The sequence below is a fragment of the Nipponia nippon genome, unplaced genomic scaffold, assembly GCF_047370975.1.
Source record: "Nipponia nippon isolate SJK-2023a ecotype South Korea unplaced genomic scaffold, ASM4737097v1 scaffold_9, whole genome shotgun sequence".
In the NCBI taxonomy this organism is placed as follows: Eukaryota; Metazoa; Chordata; class Aves; order Pelecaniformes; family Threskiornithidae; genus Nipponia; species Nipponia nippon.
Genome location: NW_028262413.1, coordinates 27,040,590 through 27,062,071, shown reverse-complemented (window position 1 = coordinate 27,062,071; position 21,482 = coordinate 27,040,590). Strand labels below are relative to the sequence as shown.

General features: G+C 43.5%; 1 protein-coding gene across 2 annotated transcripts in view; it reads left to right on the top strand.

Moving 5' to 3' along the window:
* HCN4 (hyperpolarization activated cyclic nucleotide gated potassium channel 4) overlaps positions 1–21,482 on the top strand; it is a 107,973-nt gene that overhangs the window by 19,565 nt on the left and 66,926 nt on the right. For both annotated transcript variants that reach the window (XM_087743887.1, XM_009469638.2), the window contains exon 2: positions 10,097–10,520. In XM_087743887.1, the coding sequence (XP_087600013.1) occupies positions 10,097–10,520 (424 nt within the window). The remainder of the gene's footprint in view (positions 1–10,096; positions 10,521–21,482) is intronic.

Here is a 21,482-nt window from a genome sequence, read left to right as displayed (position 1 = left end):
CGTCATCCTTGTAACTTACCAAGAAGATAAATTGGTGGAAGATACCTGTTGCATCAGTTGGTGTCGTATGTCCTCTGCCACTCTTGCAGTAGCACTTATTCTGAACTAATAGACATACATACATATATATCTATATAATCTATATAGATGTAAAGCCTGTACCTGCAGCACTGAATCGTGTAAGTGTGAGTTGCTATTAATACTCTGGCAAGTAAGGGTGAAAGATCAGATTCCGAGAAGTAGGCTTTGAAATCTCCACCTCCGTGTCTCCAAGAAATTGGAGTCTGGGCACTCCAAAATAAGACACAGTCCCTTTCCTTCATATACTTGTGTACAGATCAAACCCTTGGCCTAATATCGCTGTTTTTTGAGACAATTCAGAACTCCCTAATGCAGATCCACCTTTCTAACAGACTGCCCAAACATTTGAATTTGAGTCATCTTAGATGTTGGATATGGGCCAGGGCCTGAACTTCATAATGTCACAACTTAGGCATGTTTTTAGGCTTTAGTCCTTCACATTCCACAACATAGTCATGATGACTTGGAAGCTGCAGTCCGTATTGATCTATCCATTCTCTACAACAACAACATATGGCACGTTTCTATGGCAATAGGTCCCCCTAAAGGGGCTTCCTTCCTTTCCTCAGTTTATTGGTCTTTTTCATTATTAAATCATCAGAGATAAATGCACACAGAGAAGGGTCAACATCTGGATCAATGGACAGCAAACAAAGAGGAACTTTTCCATATTCATACAAGCAAGAGACTTCAGAAGATCAAACAATGCAGAATTACCAGGCCCTTAGCATGTCAGTCTCATGCATAATGTATTCTGGGAGCTCTATGAAATCAATACAGATCTAAAACCTTGAAAACCTTTGGGATTCAGCATGGGGGGGCAGAGGAGGGGGGAATCAAGAAATATTTATGAGTGCAGTAGGGCGGGATATGATGAGAGGGTTAAGCTCTCTGGCCTGGGCTTTCTGCCATGAGCGCACTTTTGGTTAAATGCTACAAATAGAAAATTGTACTTAGTTCTTTAACTCTGGGAGTATGTAGTGTTGCATGTTCCTTCTGATGAAGTTTGATGAGACAGCCACGGAGTGGAATACCTCTTATGTAGTAATGTGTCTGTGTAGGAGGTAATCCCAGACCACCAGCAGCTGGTATGCAATCTTCCCTCAACAGGGAGCTCAAATGGCCTAACGTACCACCAGTAGGGAGAGGAGTCCATCCAGACAGGTTAGAGCTTGGTTTGCCAGTGGTTGCGCTGGCCTGGTTTCCTTCTAGAGGAAACTTGTGCTTATAAATCTCTCACTGAATCTGTACCATGTTGTCTTCCCAATGGTGTCTCCAGCCACTGCTGCAATGAACTTCCACTGCAGAACAATTTATATCTTTGATCACCTCAGTGGTGTTACGAGGACAACAATGAATTGACTAGGTTCAGTGTGTAAATGTTCTTCTTTTGGGCTTTCAAAAAGAGAAGGAATAAGCTTTCCTACAGGTAGTACCCACAAAAATTTCACTGCTTTTGCAGCTTGTTCCAGGGGAATTCTCCATGAGCTAGTAATAGCTGCATCCAGGCAAGTGAGAAAATATTAGTAATGCTGGTTTTAGTTGGAAATGGGATGTGTGCTCTATTGGCCTCCATACTCCAAATTTAGACCCGGAACAAACGAAGTCTCTTGTGGCTATCTCTGTTTCTATGTGTGCATTTCCCAAAGAGGGAAATGAAATCTTGTTTATTTTTACCTTTCTGGGAAGACTGAGTTCTAAGTATAGATTTAAGATATGGTTTAATTTCTTAGGACAATATCTGCAGGCAGGAAGGCAGCGGGCATTGAGGAGAGTGGTCAATTGACTACTTCGTGCAGAATCCACCATGACTTTTCTTATTCTTCTGACTTGTTTATGTTTCAGCGTTATTGGAAATGAAGTGCAGGAGGATATTGTTTCTGTGTGATACAGTATGTCTGCAGACCAAGGACTAGGAGTAAGTGTTTCAGTACGTTTGCATTTATCGAATGCCAGATTGCGCATAAAACTCTTGAAAATGCTTATAGTTTCTCTTAAGCACACTGCAGGGTTAGGTGGTAGATGTTGACTTTACAGATTAGATGTCCAGAACTCTCATTATCCCAGGACACATGCAAGCCAGGCAGCAGCGCTGTAGCTTCTGTGAACTCTTTTGTCCTGATGTGCCTCAGCCTGTAATGAAACAACACCCTGCAAGGTTTGCTCAGTCTCCATGAAACTGAGCTCAGCGATACCACTTGCTGTGTAGTTCACATACACCGTATGGCATTTGGAGGAACTTGAGTGAAAGATAGCACTATCTAGTGGTTAGAGTGCTGTTGTCTTAGCCAAGTCACTTAAATTCTATCGTCAGCTTCCCTATCTGAGTGAAAGTTAAATACACTTATGAGAAGGGGTGTCAGCAGCTCTTTGCGATAAGGTTCCATATTTTTTTTACATGCTTGAACAATACTTTTCTTAATGTGGTCTTGGTTCATGACTGGTGCACTTCAGCACAAAGATAATAAAAGGGCTTGGGTTTTCTGAGACAGAAAAACAAGAAACACAATGAAGTTGTCCCAACAAAGTCGCAGAACATCAGGACTATCTACCTTGGCTGATTCATAAAGCCTCTTTTAAACTGACTAGATGGAGGCCATAGAAATGCCTCTGTCTTGATAAATCTAGTTTTTGTGAAGTACGATCAGCACTAGTTTCTTGGTGGCTCCTCTAGCAGCTCCCATAGGCAATGCTGGGTGTGCCAGCTACCCAGAAGAGCCCTGGAGGGGAGTCTTCCCTGGAGGTCCCGTCATATGGCATGTTCTTTCTCCTTGCAGAGGCCAGAGCCCACGCAAGGCGAAGGCTTTGCCATTTCTCCTTAGCTAATACTTGATGAAAAAGGTAGCTCCTCTGGTAATGAGTTCACGTTGCATTTTGCAGTTTTTCACCAGAGACAGTGGGAAGTGCAAGGTCCAAGGCTTTTATAGTCACAGCAATAAAAGCCTGGGCTCGTCTGAGGGAGCTGCCCACTGCAGTGCTGTCTGTGGTCCGCTCTGACCGTGCTGGCAGCAGGGGCTGTGCCAACAGCTACCAATGCTCCGTCAGAGCACTGAGCTGTTTCATAGTTCAAACACGTTCCTTGGTAGATTACCTTGGACATAAGGTCTACTTTACTAGTCCTCAGTTCTTTTGAATTCTCCTGTAAAAATCTCTGCCATGCAAATCTTCTTTTTAAGAAGCGTGACAGTAGAGTGGGTGTATTGTAGGTACTATCAAAGAACTAATAATTTAAGCTAACTCATATTGATATAATGCATTGTGGTTTGTAAGTTAAAGAAAGGGCATAATTCACAATGTACTATGTTATAATTGGTTAAATGCATCAGTGTCTCAAACGTGTTGTTTGCAAGTTGTCAAGTATTGTAGCTGGAATAAAAATATCACTAAGTACTGTGTATATTTATATTTTTACAATGAAAAAGAAAGGAGATTTCCCCTTTGCTGCTAATGATCAAATTACAGTATATAACATGACTGGAAACCTCTTCTGAAACTAGGGAACCATATTTTCTGGATAGTAGTTCTACCTCTGAATAAGTTACTTAAATCTTTAGTATCTCATAGTCTATCTATTTGTAATATAGGATGATAATACCTTCTTAATTATGTCTGTTGGGATTTAATTAATGTATGGACATTACTTTGAAAAAATGCAGGGTGTTGATTATTGTTTAATAATGTAGTGTTAGATTTAAAAATTGATGATAGAGAAGCAATAAAAAGCTAACATACTACCTTGCCTGGACTGCAAATGCCATTTTAAATTATTACATAAGCAATAGCTTTCTTAATTTTCCACTCACCAAAATCCATGTAATTATATTTTAAGGTAATAATATGAGCATATGGGTTAAACTCGAAACACGGTATGGAATTCTGCACTGTTCAGAGGGGATTAGGTGAGCAATTATGTAGACTGGAGATAATCTAAGTCAAAGGCTAAATGCAGACCTTGGAAAATATCTTGCCTCAAGTATAACTGACAGTTGAATTCAATGAAAATTTTGTCAAAGACAACACATGAGTTTTAAGAAATCTATCTGCAAAGCGCTCCAAGGCATACACCTCGTTTGCAGTGGACGCTGTACTGTGAGATAGCCCTAATCATACACCTGCTTATGTAAGCACTTAAAATTTCATCACTAGCTAATAGTCCATTTACTCCTGATAGGAAAGTGCAGAATCGTATCCCGTCTTAGTAACTCACTGACACCGCTTACTCTCTGATACCCAGCTGAGGCATCATGATGACTATGCTATCTAAGTTCAAAAGAAAGATGAATAGTTCAGACTACCAGCTGCACAGGGCTCCCGGTCCTGCCTCCTTACCGTCATCATGAGGAGATAGTTGGAACATCTTCCTTAGACCCGTAGGTGCAGGTAATCTGAGTGTAGCCCTTAGCCACTGTATCAGCCCTGGATGTACCTCCACTGTGTATTTTCCATGTACTTGCACAGCAGCAACTGGCAGGAAAGTTGAATTTGGTGCAGCCCATATTCTGTCACAGACAGGGACAACCATGGCTGAATGAGAAGCAGCCAGCGCTGCCGAAGGAGGCAGCCAGGGAATTCTAGAGGAGGCTGGGACACAGCAGAGCTTTTTTCCTTGTGCTGTCATAATGCATGGCTAATTATCAGTGCTCTCAGGGGGTTTTATTCAGGATGGCAGAGGATACATATTATTTGCATAGATTGGTCAGAAGGAATTAAAACTGTTTGTGTTATTCTTTAGCTAGGTTCCCCTAATCATTTCCCATTATATAGCACGCAGAATATTTTTGTAGGTCATTTGACTCTTTTTTTGGTGGGTATTAATTTCAAAGAATTTTTCAATTGCACAGGTATTTGAATAACTCCCTATAAATAAATGAATTCTTCTAGCAAGTGAATTCTTGGACTCGGTAGCTGGTTAAGTGTCCTTAGTGTGTTTAGGAGCAGTGAATCACCATGTTCCTCCTGTTATCTCTGTGAATAATGCAAAGTTTGTAACTCTCCAGTAGAAATACGCCTACTCATATCTGGGAGAAGTAATGGCTTCCAAGGACAGGGAAGGATCTCTTCTGGCTTTTTCTCTTTCCTCTGTGTTCAGATAACCATGTGAATGGCTGCTTTCTGGAGTAAACTTTCCTCCCACCGTTGCTGCTCCAGTCACACTGACATCCACTAATGCTCTTTACAAAAGATGATTTCTATTTCTAGCCCGACTAGCAGTCCTGGGAATTAAAGCGCGACCTCTTTCCTGTCAGGATAGTTGCTGGTGAGCACAGCAGTGTCTAATTCAACATGCAATACAGGAGGGGGGAAGGGAGCTGCCACTCTGGAGAAAAGGGCAGATTTTCATCAGCTCTTTAAAGGAATAATGTAGCAATTCCTCCCCATGCAAAGCAGAGGATGGAGATGTCATTTGTGACTCAGTAGGTGGCACTCTGTTTCTTGAGTCAGCACCGAGCCAGTGCTCCTGCCTGGGCTTGGTAGAGCAATTGGATCTGTCTTTGGTTATGGTTTTAGCAAGAAGTGTTCATTAAAGATCTGCTTTTGTAAGGTGAGGAAGGTTGGCCACGGTGTCTGAGCTAAATTCCATTGCTGGTGAGAATATCCTGGCTCTGTGGCATTTTCAGTTAGATGCATTTTTATTTTTCCTTCCTTTCTGTGCACTTTCAGGCAGTGCCTCAGTTCAACCCAGAGCTGATTGCCTTTCAGCAGAAGCTGAAAACATCCAAAAAGCTTTGTTAATTTAGAGGTGAGGTTGCTCAAGTCTATTTTCTCTTGACAGTGCAAACACTAGAGAGCAAGAACAGAAGTTAAGGCCACAAATGTGCCCCACTCAGGGGCAGGTTTTGAATGCCATACTGACACGGTGATGCTGACCGGGCTAACCTCTGCAATTCACTATTTTCTCTCCAGTTCGTCACAATCCTTCCTGAGCTCGTGCCCTGTAACTGGTTACACTGCATCATGGAATAGTTTTGAAAAATCAAGGTTTATTTAATTAAAAAATGACATCCGAAAGCAATATTCCTAGCCTGCTGTTACATTATGCACTAGACAGAACAGGAAGATGATCTAACTTTCTGGTCAAAACCCACAAACTAATGCCTGCGAAGCGTACATACTATCAAATCAACTGAGTGACACCAACTATGCTTAAAGAACATATATTCTTGAAGTGCATTTGCCACACTAATTCTCAGACACATTCTGTTACAACTAAATAATATATTAGGAATTAAAAGATCAGAGGTAGCAGTGCATGTTAAAATGTGATTTTCAGATCTAAGAAGCATGCGTGGAGTAGGATGTAGTATAAAAAACAAGTATGTTTGAACAAGATATGTGGTTTATATAGTGCTGGCGGTTCCCTGTGCTGTGAGCTGTTCAGTCGCACTGAGTCAACTCTAATAAAACAATACATTCATATTTATTAGTTTTTTATGTAGGCTTTTGAAAACAGGACGAGAAGTGAGAAGAAGACAGGATATCAGAGGAAGATGTCCATGAGATGCGTCTCTGTTAAACTCTTTTTCAAGCCATATGAATAGCTTCAGATCTGGTTAGACTCAAGAATCAAATTCAGGTCCTAACCCTTATTTAGCCTCAGACTTCCGTGGACAAATCCCATTCTTTTAATTTTGCCATGTGGCTTCTCTATCTGCAAGACAGGGATAATAACTCTATCTGCCTCTCATGGGTGTAGCGGAGCCAATTTCATCACTGTCAGGTCTGTGGAATCCCTGGGTGAAAAGAACAAGAGAAATACAGAAAACATGGATTATTAATAGCTGGTGCTTGCCCTTACATACATCACATGCACTGTTAGTCATTCTGGCCAATAATTTACAGGGAGTGAAAAGATGTTCCTCAGCGTAAATACAAAATGACACATGGATGATGTTAGACCTCTGAGGTGTTGCAGTCCCTGAGAGCCTATTCAGTCTAAATCCAGTGATGCCACCCTGAGCAGATCGTACTCAATATGTGGGTAAAACTAGAATGTGCAGGAGCTGTGGTATCTTAATAGTTACGTTTTAACTTCTAGGCAGTTTACATTGTAAAGGCAGGCGAATTTCCTGTGCTGGAATTGGTGTGTAGACCAAATTGTTGGTGGTTTTCAGCTTTTTCTGCCTCCTTCATAGAGTCCAAAGGTTATCTCCTCCCTGACACCTGGGATACCCTTTTATTAGCAGGGGTGCATTGGACACAAAAGTTTACCTTCTGTGTTTTGTAAGTGATGGCTTTAAAGGTCAGAACTGAGGAGAGCCTGTGACAATAATCTTGAGTCACTAGTACACCCTTGAGGAGAACTGTGGTTTAAGAAACACATGGCAATGAATTTTAGCACTTCATCTTTGCTTGTCCACATTGCAAACCATGGTTCTCTGTGGGCAGTTCAGCGGTAATAGCAGACTGGGACTGAAGAGCGTGTGTGAAGTGATTTTGAAGATCTTAGAACTGGAATAGCAAGAAATGCTGTAAATCAGGATGCAGGACAGCTGACCGTGGTATGACTATAAGAGAGTGGAGTGGCAGGAAGTGCTACAGTCAGGCTGAAAGCATTTTACTGGGGTTGTGTGTGTGGAAAACATCTTACTTAAGCTGTGAGCCATCCTAGCCACTGTTGTCATTGTCCCCAGTTGCCACTAAGTATTGAAATCACCAGCCAGTGTAAAAATAAGGGGCACAAAAATCCAAAAATCTCTGAAGAAAGCCACTTACATTTACATCTCTGCATGTCTGGCCATGTCTGTCTCATGCCATTAATTTGAAACTTGGGACAAATAATTTTCTTTGTGCATATCTCCTTCTATATCCCCTAAGGCAAATTAAAGATGGCTGGGACGTTATTTATTTTCAGTAATAATATGCACACTGCTTCCAGACTTCCTGCTATTGTGCGATTATCTAGATTAATTGACTAGGAAAGCTGCAGCATCATCTCAGGCCCTTAATAAGGAAGACCACAACATGGATTTATACAGTATAAATGCATATTACTGTGTGACATGGCCTTAGAAGCATATGGTCAAATCTCATTGCTGAGTGTCTACCAGCACCAACTGTACCTTTATACTAAGTGAAGGATTGCATGCTGCCTTGCCTGCAGGGGCATGGCACCTTGAGAGCAAGAAAGAGATAGTTGATGACATTTTTAGAAACCTTGTTAGTGGATAACTTTGCTCATACTGGAGTTAGTTCCCATCAGCCTCTGCTGAGTGGTTCTGAGAATTGCTGGTGTGCTGCTGGCTTGTGACCCTGTCTGTACGTGTATAATAGCTGGCATCTTAAATATGCTTTTAGATGCTTTAAAGTGTTATGTGCTTAGCAGGGAGAAAGAATCTATACAGAGAAGGCTTTTAAGGCATATTCTGCCCTTTTTGTTTTCCTGCTGAGAGTTTAACAAATTGGTGTAGTTGCCTCACTATAGTGATACTGTTCCGCAGCAGCTCAGTCTGGACCAAGACTCAGGCTTAAGATGAACAACTCTTACCAAAGCTAGATTTTGAGGATCTTTAAGGCAAATCTATTTCTCCTAAAACATTGCAGTGATTTTGACTGTAATCTGTCAGACAGATAGAGAAGCAGCATGTGTGTGTCCTTCTTCAGCAAACCCAGTAGTTTCCTTCATTACATCACTGGAAATCCAGAGTCACTCTGTTGACTTCACTGCTATTGAGATGATTTGTTTAAAGGAAGGCTCAGTTCTCTCCCTTGTGTTAACTTGCTGTCGCCTTTTTTATGGTCTAGGAAGTTAGGCTTATTTGGTACTCAAGAGATTAATAATAATATAAACACCATGCTAATTTGTGTGACTGACTGGAAGAGCCACTGCAGCTTCCTGAATGTTGCATCTTCAGGTTTAAGCAACCAAACCTGATAATCGGTTTGTTCTGTGTACTTTGCTCATTTGCTGTGACAAGTGCATCTTAATACAAGTTATTTATGATACCTCACGATATTACAGTAGCAGCCCTGTAGTATACAATGTAGAGCTGATGAAAACTTGGCAATGTGAAACCCCAATACATTGGCAGTTCTACATGTGAAACACTGGGGACTGGAGCACCACTATGCTGGGCAGTGAGGCTCCTTTGTGAGACTCCTCAACAAAGTATAAGACCCAGAAAAGTTTTTAGTCCGAACTCTGGGTGAGCTGTGGCAACATTGTGTGATTGTGTATCTTTTGCACTAATACTTGGGGAAAATCTTTTAAAAATCCCAAACAAATAAATTAGGAACTATATTCACACTGTGTGTGCCTTCAAAACCAAAAATGAATGTTGTTGTAAGGCCCACTGGATAATATTGACTTGTCACTAAAGTGAAGATAAGCTTCTTGGAGACTGTGCTTCATGGAACAGTAGTTAAATGTTGTCATTTCTTACTTTAGAAATGAAATAAGATTTCCAGGCACGTGACTCCAAGCTTTATTGCTTATTTCTGTACAACACAGGAGTCTACAGAGTGTGGGCTAAACACCTAAAGTCCAGGCTCAGTGTAAACTTGGGTCAGCAAGAAATCTAAACTGAACACTGTAGATCACAGCATGGTCTCCAGTTCCATCCTGATCCCGATGCTATCAGTGCTAGCTACTTCTAAAGAAGGATCAGACAGTAGGAGCAAGCCTAATGATTTTAATCCCAAATGGCTGTATTGGCGTACGAACTCTGAGGCCTTCCAAATACTTGTTCTCTCTCTCTTTACCTAACAGTCGTTGTAGTAACTGCAAGTATGTCAGTCTCTTCTTGGGTGGCTCTGAAGTCCCGGTTGAAGTTTTCAAGTGGGCATGTCCAGCCATGTACTCAAGTCCTTTCTGCACCCTCTAAGCCAGAAGATGAATGCTCCTATGATATTAAGTACTTAATTAGCAGCTTGTGCACTCTGAGTACATCAGGCAGACTAGCAGAGCATAGGGAATGAATGACAGTAGAGATGTATAAAGCACATTAGTTCTGTTGACCTGGGCTCCCTGATCTCCCACTCTATAGCTGATCTCACATGTCTCTGTCTTGCTGTCCAGGTTTTATTGGGATTTGACCATGCTGCTCCTGATGGTAGGGAACCTGATCATCATCCCTGTGGGCATCACTTTTTTCAAGGATGAAAACACTACCCCATGGATTGTCTTCAATGTGGTTTCGGACACGTTCTTCCTCATCGACCTTGTCCTCAACTTCCGAACAGGCATTGTGGTGGAGGACAACACAGAGATCATCCTAGACCCACAGAGGATCAAGATGAAGTACCTGAAGAGCTGGTTTGTGGTGGATTTTATCTCCTCCATCCCCGTGGACTATATCTTCCTGATTGTTGAAACCCGCATTGATTCTGAGGTGTACAAGACAGCCCGGGCACTGCGCATCGTGCGTTTCACTAAGATCCTCAGCCTCCTGCGGCTTCTGCGGCTCTCCCGGCTCATCCGCTATATTCATCAGTGGGAGGAGGTGAGCAGAGGCTGTGATGCCCTTGCATCCTAAATCTTTTCTCCACTTATGCTGGTATTACACAAAAGTGCTTTCTTTGAATGCCCATTCTCCTACTTTATGCCAGTGTGAATGCTAAAGAATTGTGTCTTGAGTCTAATGCTTTGCTTTTAGCAGGTTCCCGAGAGGGCCTTCAGCATATTGTTACTTCATCGCTTGAGACTGTACTATTTGCTTCACGATCATAATATATATAATCTGTGGAAATGATGCGTGGACTGGGAGGAGAGTAAGTACAGGTGGACCCCCTGCAGGAAGTGTGTAGTTATAGAGCTGCCTGTGAGTGGACCAGTTAGCCAGACAGCAGGGTCTTGCCCTCTCAGAGACCCAAAAGGTCCAGAAACAGTTCAGAGGGAAGGTCTAAAGACAGCTGATTTGCAGAACCTGTAGCATTTGTTTACCCAAGCATCTTCTTCTTTTACATGCTTATCTCTTGAATAAATTGCTTGGTGATGTATTTATAACCTTCTTGCTTTCTAAATTCTCTGACGCTATGTTAAGGGAAAGAGGAAGGAAGAGCAATCTGCAAACAAATAGGGTCTCTTTAAAGACATAAAGGTCTGGTGAAAAGCAAGAGCCCCACTACCCCTGGACCCTGTGCTGTTCCCGGGGGAGTTCCAATACGCAGGGTGAGTTGTCAGGTGTAATGTGAGTGAAGACACAACCTTAGAAGTAGCTTGAAAATTAGTCATTTTTTCCTGTCTCCGTGCTCTCTAAAGCAGAGAGAAAGCTCCCTGCAGCTTTCTCCACATGTCAGGACCATATTTTCAGGACAAGGAAAGCTGGTCAAGGCAATTTCATCTTCCTCCCCACACTTTCTCTTCCGCTTTGGAGCAGATCCTGATGCAGAGCATGATCTAATGCAGAGTGTGCTCCTGGGAATGTGAAGGGAAAGCAGCCATGCAAGTCATGGCTAGATTGCACTGAGCTGTCAGAACACTAATTCATGATAGAACTGAACTGTTTCCTTCTCCCAGCATCACAGACTCAGAGGGAGAGCACTGGTGCATACTTTACAAATTTCAGGCTTCATCTTTGTGGTGTTACAATTTGTGAATGCTTCACTTCCAGCAGAGCGTAATGCCTTGCTGAAGTTTGGGATGACATTGTGCAAGGTGCAGCACAGATCTATAGGGAGAGACGGCTACAGCCCTGAAGAATTCACTACTAGGTTAATTTGCTTCATAGCATAGGCAGGCAGGAAGTGCATAGAGAGATGCAGATAAATAAAGCAGAACTGTCTTTCCCGGTGTGACTCAGTAAGTCAGAGACTGAGCAGAGCAATGAAATACCCCCAGGTCTGTTGTCTTGTCCCTTGGTTGCATTGCTTCCCTGTCCTTTAATCCAAGAACACTCAGGGAAGGCGAGTTGGTGGCTTAGGCTATTGTTAAAGTAGCTCCTTGATACAGATTTACATGTAGGCACAGCAGTGCAGAGCTCTGCGCTTGCTTGTCTCTGCTCCTTGACTTCCTTTCCATAAGGTGGCTGAAGAGGATTTAAGTATATTTGCTGTTGATTGTACTGAATTTGTTTTAAAAAATAATGAAATGGAAACAAATCAGTGCCCTTTCCCTGTCTTGCTTCTCACAGAGTGTCACTTAGCAGCCATTTGTAGTTTCAGTCTTGAAATACAAATTGGTGGGGCATTTTGCCCTTTTGCTGGCTGTCATGGGTACTGGGGGACAGCATAGCCAAGCACTCTCTGGATCCCCTCTGAAGAACAGACTCCCTGGAGTGATGCAGTGCTGCAAGTGGAAGGGACAGATGGTGTTAGATTGCAGTTTGAGACTGCAATGCAGACACTGTTATGCATTGCAGAGCCCAGCAGAGCAAACATGATAGTCTTTTTTTCAAACAGGGCTCGACCCAAGCAGCAGTTTCCCAGAGAAAGTATGATACTAGGAGGTTTTCCACCTTCTCAAATGGGGGAGGGAAGCAGAGAGAAGGGGCGATCCCTTATCATTGGTGCAGTGCATGCTACAAAGCAACAAGGAGTCAGGGAAGAGAAGTTCTTCATCTTTGCGTGGGAGTAAATGGTTGTGCTCCCTGGAACCACACTGACAGTTCTTTCTTCCTCTTACTCTGAAGTGCCTACAGATGATCCACCTCTGAAAGTTCATGTTCATCTTTCCTCACTGCACAGATCAGCAGTGGTGATCTGGAAGTGTTAATTCCTGTAGGACGGAGCAGTGTTGGACTAGATTTTCTCTGGGTGTATGCAAGGAGCAGGTTCCTGTGCAGAGTTAAAGAAGAAGGAGAACTGTTGGGAGAGGGTGTTGCTGAAGACTTCTGTTCTCCTTTGCTCCCCCACACTATGCCACTCTGCGTCTCATCTGCTAGGTAGTTTCCTTCTCTCATAGGCTCTTTACATATGACCAGATAAGCTAAAAAAGACTTATGAGTAGGGCACGCTGGTCCACTGGAGAAGAGTGTGTGTGCTAACTATAGGAATCTGTGTAGGGCAGTCTGAGGCAGAGTTAATAGAGGTGGATGGACTAGTCAGAGAGGGCATGTGCCATGCTGTGTCTGGGTAGAGCATCCCCTCTCACCTGTACTGAGCTGATGCAGTGACGTTTGATGGAGCAATCACTGCTGCCATGGGAAATGTAGCTCCTTGCTTATAACTAGTGCTGAGACTCTGGGTCTTGTATGAGGAGGAGAGGGGGATCCAGTGTACACAGAGCTGTTAATCTACTTACTCTGCCTCCTAGATGAACATTATGTCTGTGCATTACTGTAACTCTGAGTACAGGAATAAGTGGTCACTTCCTGAGTTCACACTGAGCCTCTCTGTTTCTTCCCCTGCAATTGTCCATGCTCTGCATGAATTTATCACTCACCCTGCAGTGAGGAGAGAGCAGCCTTCTCTAAGGCTGCAATGCTGTAAAACAGCCAGCTACTCATCAGTTCCAGATCAATGCTAGTCATGAGTCTGTGGGCTCGAGAGCCAGTGGTTTGAAGTGCCTGCACCATTCTGGCTCAGCAGTGGACTACTCTGACATCCTCCCCAAGATCTGAAACAAGTGCTTTGGGGACTACAGCTGGGCAAACACCCTAAAGAAAAAATAAAAGAAAAAAAAAAGAAAAAAAAAGAAGAAAAACAATCTAATGCGCGCATGTTCACTGGAGTACGAAAATAAGCTTAATTCCAAATGTAGCAGTTTCATTTGCATGAGTGGTCCAACAAATGAATTTACCAGTAGGGCACAATATAAATAGAGTCATTTTGAAGTGTCTGCCATATCTACCCTGCAGTAGGAAGCTTGATTGCAATGTAGGAAGGCATACTTGCACTGGCTCAAGTCTAGCTTGCCTGAATATCGTATTATCAACTTCCGTGTCTGGTAGTTACCCAGTTCATGAGCAGAGATCCAGGAGGGCTGGCATGGTCTGTGTCTGGAGCTGTACTGCCAAGATTAGAACAGACGTGGATACTCCAGTCATGCCTTGGTCATACCCAGGGGAGCGCTTGTCATCTCGGCCTTTGTACCACTCCAACAGCTCTTCAGGGTATCTGGCTTGATCTGTGATTCTTGACCACATGAAAATGGAGGCACACTGTTGCTCAGAGTCAGGAGTTGGGCCTTCACACTGTCGTCTCTGAGAAACTGTTCAGAGAAAGCAGACTCTGAACATTAACATCCTACAAACCTTGTCCCAAGGTCACCCAGCAGAAAGAGTAAAAGCAGAATAATACCATGTAACCCATATACCCGATGAAAATGAACCAATGCAATTCAGATTGTGAGTGTTAAACAAAAAAAACTCTTTAGGTTTTCATAGGCAAAAATGATTGAATATTTTATTTTTCTAAGAACAATTTGATGAACTTTCCCTATTTTATGCACAGCATCTACCCCCGTGTTTGGTGCCAGGATGCAGTAACCTATATCTAAGATCAAACTATTTTGATTTATGAACACGGAACATTTATTGGGACAACAGTAAAATCCTACTCCTATAATTCCAAATAGCACATAGGTTTAGATAATCAATATATTTTGATCTCAGAATCTGTGTGAGGGATTATAATGGGAAGGAAAGGAACTAACTGGTTTTAATATATATCACAATGACAAGATTATTGTGAGAGGATTTTTTTCAGATTTTTGTCAGACAAAAATTATAGTTTGCAATTTTGGCAGCTGAAACCTGGAGAAAAGGACAATTTGGTGATTTTCAAACTATTACATCAATGAAAACTTGAAAACTTTCTTGAATGCTGTCCGTTTCTTCCCATGAGTTTTCATATTACATAGAAGCTTTAGAATGGAGGGAATGCATCTTCTCAGGTCTGTTACTGGCCACAGATTACATCATCTGAAAGATGACATCGCCTTAAGAAGATTCGGAGATATTCAGAAAACTGATTCAAAAGCTAGTGGGCCTATGTGAAATGACTAGGAGAGAGCTTCCAAAGACTATGAGGATATGGCTCCCAATTGGTTTTTGTCTTGATTTGAACAGCTAATTCCCTTAGTTTCTTCTGACCTATTTGTAGCCTTCCTTAAATTAAATTGAAATAACGTGGCTAGTGGCCTGGAGGATGTAATGTTAGGCCAAATCCATAACTGATCCTGAGAGGGGAGGAGGTGGGCAAAATGATTGTTATCAAGAAGCACAGCAGGGTCCCATTCCATGAGCAGTTCAAAATAGCTTAGCAGATTTTTTTATCGATATGATTTGCAATTCTGTCGTGTTAAATAGCAAGGCAGACCCATGAGAGTAACTCATTAAAACCTCTGGCCACCCTTGAGTAAAATCAGACTCAACAAACACTGGCAATGTGGAAGGAAGGGGGAGAATGGGCTGAGTTTCTTCCTAAATTTGCATTACCTCATTTCTGAAGGCAGCATTATCAAACATTTGTCTTTAATGTCATTACAGGAGCTTATTAGAACCATAATGCAAGTTACGTAATTTGCATTCTCACTGCACAAATTGACCCAAAACTCGAGCCTCTTTTCCTTCTAGAGAAAATCCCAGCTGCACTGAAATCAATGGCAAAAAACTCCTGTTGACATATTAGAAGAAGGTCGTTCAAGATTTTACCACAGCCGTTTACACTGAACTGTTTTCACTTGTGCAGCACAACATCCTTGCAGAGGGAGGAGAGACAACAGAAGGAAGCAGATGTTCTCCATTCCTGTACAGACATTGCATTTGCCCTCACTTGCCTGTGGGCAGCCTGTGATCCATCCGCTGCCCTGTGCCATGTTACCTTTCAGGAGAAAGAAACGTAAAAAAGCTTTTTGGTGGAATTTGTCTTTAGCAGGAACTTCTACTGCTGTAATGCAAATTAAGCTTCCCACCTGGGCAATGGGAATACAGTTTCAAAGAGAATATAATAAAAAATAGGTTATAATGAATTATAAGGAGCCAGGCAAATATTTGAATAGCTGTGCAGCTACAGAGATTGCCATAAAAAGGAAAAAGCCTTTTATTTTTTTTTTACAGTCACCTTCTGGGAGTGCTTAATGTGTCTTCTGTCAACAGGATGGTATGATATGGGGAATAAATGGCTTGAGGGCTTGGGATTAGGGCATGGAGCCATTTGTCTCTAGGTCAGTAGTTCAGATCCAGCTTGTAGCAAGTGAACGTCTTTTGCCGTCTCATGGATGTTTTTTCTCTGATGTGTTCTTAGTAGGCAGGTGCCTGTGTGACAAAATCATCTAGGGGACTGGCCCTGTTAAGCCTCAGGCTCCCTGTAGCAGCAGCAATGGGGTTAAATTCCCCCACACTTCTGAAGTGAAGTCCCCACTGACCAGGGTGTAAGGCGTGTTAATAAGAGGGTCTTGCCTGTGTCCAGCCTCTGGTTCTCTGTGTCACAAGGGCTGTCAGTCTGGGCTTTTATGCTGGGATGGAATTATAATGGTTTTCAAAAGAGATAGGCTGATCTCCTAATGAACTCTAATCACTGTGATAGCTGGTTGCTGCTCCATCTTTTCATTTTCCTCTTCCCTCAGACTCCTCCTAGCCTGCTCCTTACGTGTCCCTTCACTGGACACTGTTTGCCTTTCTCTGGTGGAGCTCACGTCTCTGTATTTCTCTGCCAGCACCAGCTGCCTGCTGCTCAATGCCCGTATCTTGCCAGCTGCCTGTCATTTTTCTTCAGGCCATTGTTTCTGGAGGGGGGTTTCTGGCAGGCTTTATTATTGCTGTTGTGTTACAATAACAGAGGGTCCTCAAAGGAGAAGTGCTGGAGTCTGGCATGAGGAGATTCCTCCTGCAATCAGTGTCATTTTCTAAGATTTAATACCATGGAGGCTTTGCCCTTTATTGGTGAGGCATGCTCCAGCTGCAGCGATGTAGGGACCCTGGGCGCTCAGCATATTGACACAGCCTGCCGTGTTGCTGTCATACAGCATCACAGCATACTTATGGAGGGTGTTGAGATCTACATTAAGTATGTTTGTAACAGGGAGAGGGGTCTGGAGAACCCTGTACTCTGACTGCAAAGCTTAAGGAAAACTTCTGGGAGCCTTCTAAATCACAGAAAAATCCTGTGAGCTCAAGAACCGGCAAGGGCAGTGCCCATTTACCTTAGATGTGTAGGAACAGAGATTCACACCTCAATAGGGCTGTGCCCCATAGAAAAAGCACTGTGAAGGCCAGCCTGAAAGGCCCGTACCCTCCATGGAGCTGGACTTGAGCACCTCAGGTTGTGTGTGTGCCCCAGCCAGCCTGCACAGTGCTCTGCATTGTCAGGGCTGAGCCTCGTGTCAATATGTCATACAGTGTATATGTGATGTACATATATATATACAGTGCTGATGTTAGGAACAGCCAATACAGCTTTTGAAGCCATTCAGAGGGAGATTCGTGTTACCATTTGTGTTGCTGATCCAATGCCAAATCTGGTTTTGTCTTTTAGCAGTATGGGAATCACGTTCTGCCAAACTCACCCAATACTTTAAGGCCTGTGTGTCTAAGGTACATTAGCCTTGGCAAGTGGTAGCAAATTAATTGCTCCTCTTGTTGAAGCTTCTTCCAGGAAGTCACTATTGATTGCATTCATATCAAGTGAAAAACTTTAATGAGGTAGCTGAAGAGAACAGCATTTCCTCGCCTCGCTTTTTGTATTTAGCAGGACAGGGTTGGAAAGAAACGTGCCGAATCTGTGAGTTGTGTTAATGAAGCAGGAGCTTGGCCCAAATAGGACCAAGGAAAAAAAAGTCAAGTTGGCTAGTGGGGGAGGAAGAAGAGGGGATTTGGGAGTGTAAGAAGGAGCATGGCAGCGTGGAGCTGCTTTTTGCCAAGAGAGATTGCAGTCAGTTACTTCATCTCCCCACAGAGCATCCTCATGTGCTCTGAGCCAGCCACTGGGCAAGGGGAAGTGCCAGATGGGGACCTGAACAGCTGCTCCTGCTGGAGTCGGAGTGAAAGGGAGAGCAAAGCTCTGCTAGGAGGAAGAGAAAAATACCCCACTCACAGGGATAATTAAGGGCTTAGATTCTGGAAAAGAATCTGTATCTGAACAGCTCTTTAGATATGTGTGTGGCGTCTTCTGTCTGGTTTGCTTTGCTTGTCTCCCCCTTTGAAACTGGTGGGCACTCTGAAGCACCACTGGACACCAGAGGAATCCATGGTAGTGGATACCTACCTAGTCCATTTTATTCTAGTAAGTGGATAGGCCTGGTGGGAGACAACAACCAATTATCAGTACACCTCACTGTCTGTAGATACAACACCCTGTGGCAAGTGCTGTTGTGTTGTGGAGCTCAAGGCAGAGCAGAAGCCTGAATCCCTCTCCCAGACAAAGCTCACTAGGATGGAGTGCAGTACTCAGACCTCAGACTCCAGCACCACCGCTAGATAATACTGTGAGTTGAAGAATTCCTGTGTGTTGCCATGCAAACAAGGTAGCCAAAGGCAAGCTTTTGCCTTTCAAAGGTGCTGTGCACTGAGGAAGGGGGATAGGGCAGTGTCAGCCATGCCGAAAGGTCAGGACCCATCCTGCTGGCGGGGCTGCATGAGGGCTTAGCTGGCTGAAAAGGCCTGATCCTGGCCAGCCTGGCTGGGGAAAGAAGGAACGCTCTTCCACAGGGCAGCAAAACCTGAGGCCAAGCTTTGGCTCTGAGCAATTCTTATTTCCAATCTAGAGAAAAAGTTGCCAGCTACAGTGCAAGACTCTCGGCAACACACCATGTGTGGGGCACTGGAGCTGGAAAGCCTCAGCCCTGAGAACATGTTTGGTTTTTACCCTTTTCTTCTTGCCAGAAATATGATAATGCAATGCAAAACAGCCTTACTTTCCTCACTAGTTTGAGGTGAAAGGAGGAAGAAGTCTTTCTCAGGAAGGACAAGCTTCACTCCTAAGCAAGGCACAGAGAAGTGCGAAGGTTTAATGGGCAAGAGCCTTATTGATGAAGTTATTTTCTGAGCACCGCTGTGAAAAGAGCTGTTTCGAAGACAGTTTCAGGACATGCAATTATCCAGTTTGCCAGCTTAATGCATTCAACTTAACCTCATTTTTGTGAAGCAGAAATCAATGTGGTAACTTTTTCAGAGCTGAGAGATGACATTTTTGCTTCTCTCATAAAGATGCATATTTTTAAGCTTCCTTTCTACTTTAACTCCTCCCTTTCCCAGCTTTGTTTAAGTGGGAATACCCCAAGGGCTAGAGAAAAGGGTGAGGCAATTTCCATATTCCCAGAGTCACATTAGAATGGAAAATGTTTCTGAAATCTCATTGCAATATGGGCAAAATTTTCCTTATTGCCTTCTTGGAAAAGGACTTGGACATACATCTATGACCTCAGTACAAGAACCTTTTTATTCATTTCATTCAAGCACCACTTCACCAGGGAAGAATTCTGATGTGTTGTTGAGAGTGCTGATCTTCACCCCAGTTTTTCGTTCCAAGGAACGTGTGTCCCCTGTTCTCTGCTCTTCCAGCGTCTGTCATCTTCTCTACTCCCACCTGGTTAGGGATATTTTGGTAACTATTCCTCCCTTGTGTCTTCTCCCCTTCTTAAGCAAGAAGTCCTGCAGAACAGCAGCTGCCAGAGCTGTGAGCTGGATAATGTCTGTCCAGAAGTTCCTCAACAAGAGTGTGCCATAAAATTGAAGACAAGAGAGTAATTGCCCTGCTTTTGATTAATATGCCTTCTCTTCTACCCCTGACATTTCCTGAAGTGAGTTGCAGCATACATATGGTATTTTAGTCTAGTGACACATGCAAAATCCTTGCAGACTAAGGATAAAACTTTACAATAAAAATCTTCAGCCAAGGCTTACTGTGCTACCACCTTACCCATTGTGATTCTCTTATGTTCAAGAAAGTAAAAGTGCTTTACTTTTTTGATTCTTTCAGGTAAACGTGAGTTGTACCTCTCCCCCTCCTCCTGATCAGTACCCTGTCACTGGGTTTTTTTATCATAGAAGTTGAGAAGAGCATTTCATTGGGGCCCCTTGTTTCAAGCATTTTGTAATGGATTGATGGCACAATGGTCCCAAAGAGCAGAGCAGCCAAGCCTGCCCCAAGGCTCCCTGAGCAGCTCAGCGCGTGACTCAGCAGCGCTGCCGTTGGATGCACTGCAGCATTGGAGGGACGGGTGGTGGCAGCCAGCCACACACTGTGCAGCGCTGAGCTGGGTCAGCTGCAGAGGAGCCTGGACCATGCAGCACTCTCAGTTCTCACCTCAGTGGTTCTCTACACAATCTGGTTGGTCAAGGGCAGAATGCAAGGTTATCTTTGCATATACAGAGGGAAAGGGGAATGAAGACTGTAGACTTTGGCTTTTTAATCTAAATACAAAACTATTTTCCCTGACAGTGTAAAATGGCGATGGTGGCTCTGTCTACCTTGGCAGAGCCACGTAGCAGGCAGTTCCCGGCTGAATTGCTGGTGACTGTATCTTTGCCATTTGCTCATCCAGTATTTATGAGGGAGAAACCAGAAATCAGGGAGGGCCTGGTCACAGGAAACATTCTGCCTGTTGTGACAGCTGGAAAAAGAAAGTGAAAGATGTGATCTGAAAATAGAAACACCAGAATTATTCTTCTAGCTTCCTTCTAGGCTTAGGATAAGCCACGTGCCTGTAGTCCCACAATGTTCCTTTCCGTAAAATGAAGATAATAATGTAGTCACCTCACAGATCTTAAATAACTGCAGTTCATTCACGATTCTGAGGTGCCATTAGGCCTGGGATCTGCTCTGACATAGACCCTGAGCAATCCCATTGAGATATGACATAAACATATACTTCTCCGCTAATTACCCTTTGGCAGGTCCTGCCCCCAGGGCAGGGGGTGCACTGTTCCTACTCTTCTCTAGAAACAGAGCCCTAACCCAAGGTGGGACATACATATCTTTATCTTAGCACACCCTACTGTCTCATGTGGCTTTTCATTATTCTGTGTTGTATGTAATATCCTCTCCCTTGACCTGCTGACTTGGGGTCATCAAGGTAGATGAGCACAGAAGAGGATGGTATCATGGTTACTCTGTATGTTTAATCCCTGAGGGTTAGGAGAAGGTTGGGGAATACCATAGAATCATAGAATCATTAAGGTTGGAAAGCACCTCTGAGATCATCGAGTCCAACCTGTTAACCTAACTGCCTGGTCCACCTCTAAACCATGTCCCTAAGCACCACATCCACACGTTTTTTAAATACCTCCAGAGACTGTGATTGCACTGCTTCCCTTCATACAGTTGGCCCCGGCCCAACGATCCAGCCTGTCCAGGCCTTCCTACCCTCCAGCAGATCGACACTTCCACCCAACTTGGTGTTGTCTGCAAACTTACTGAGGGTGCACTCAATCCCCTCATCCAGATCATCAATAAAGATATTAGCCCTGAGCCTTGGGGAACACCACTCATGACTGGTCGCCAGCTGGATTTGACTCCATTCACCACCACTCTCTGGGCTCAGCCATTCAGCCAGTTTTTTACCCAGCGTAGAGTGCACTTATTCA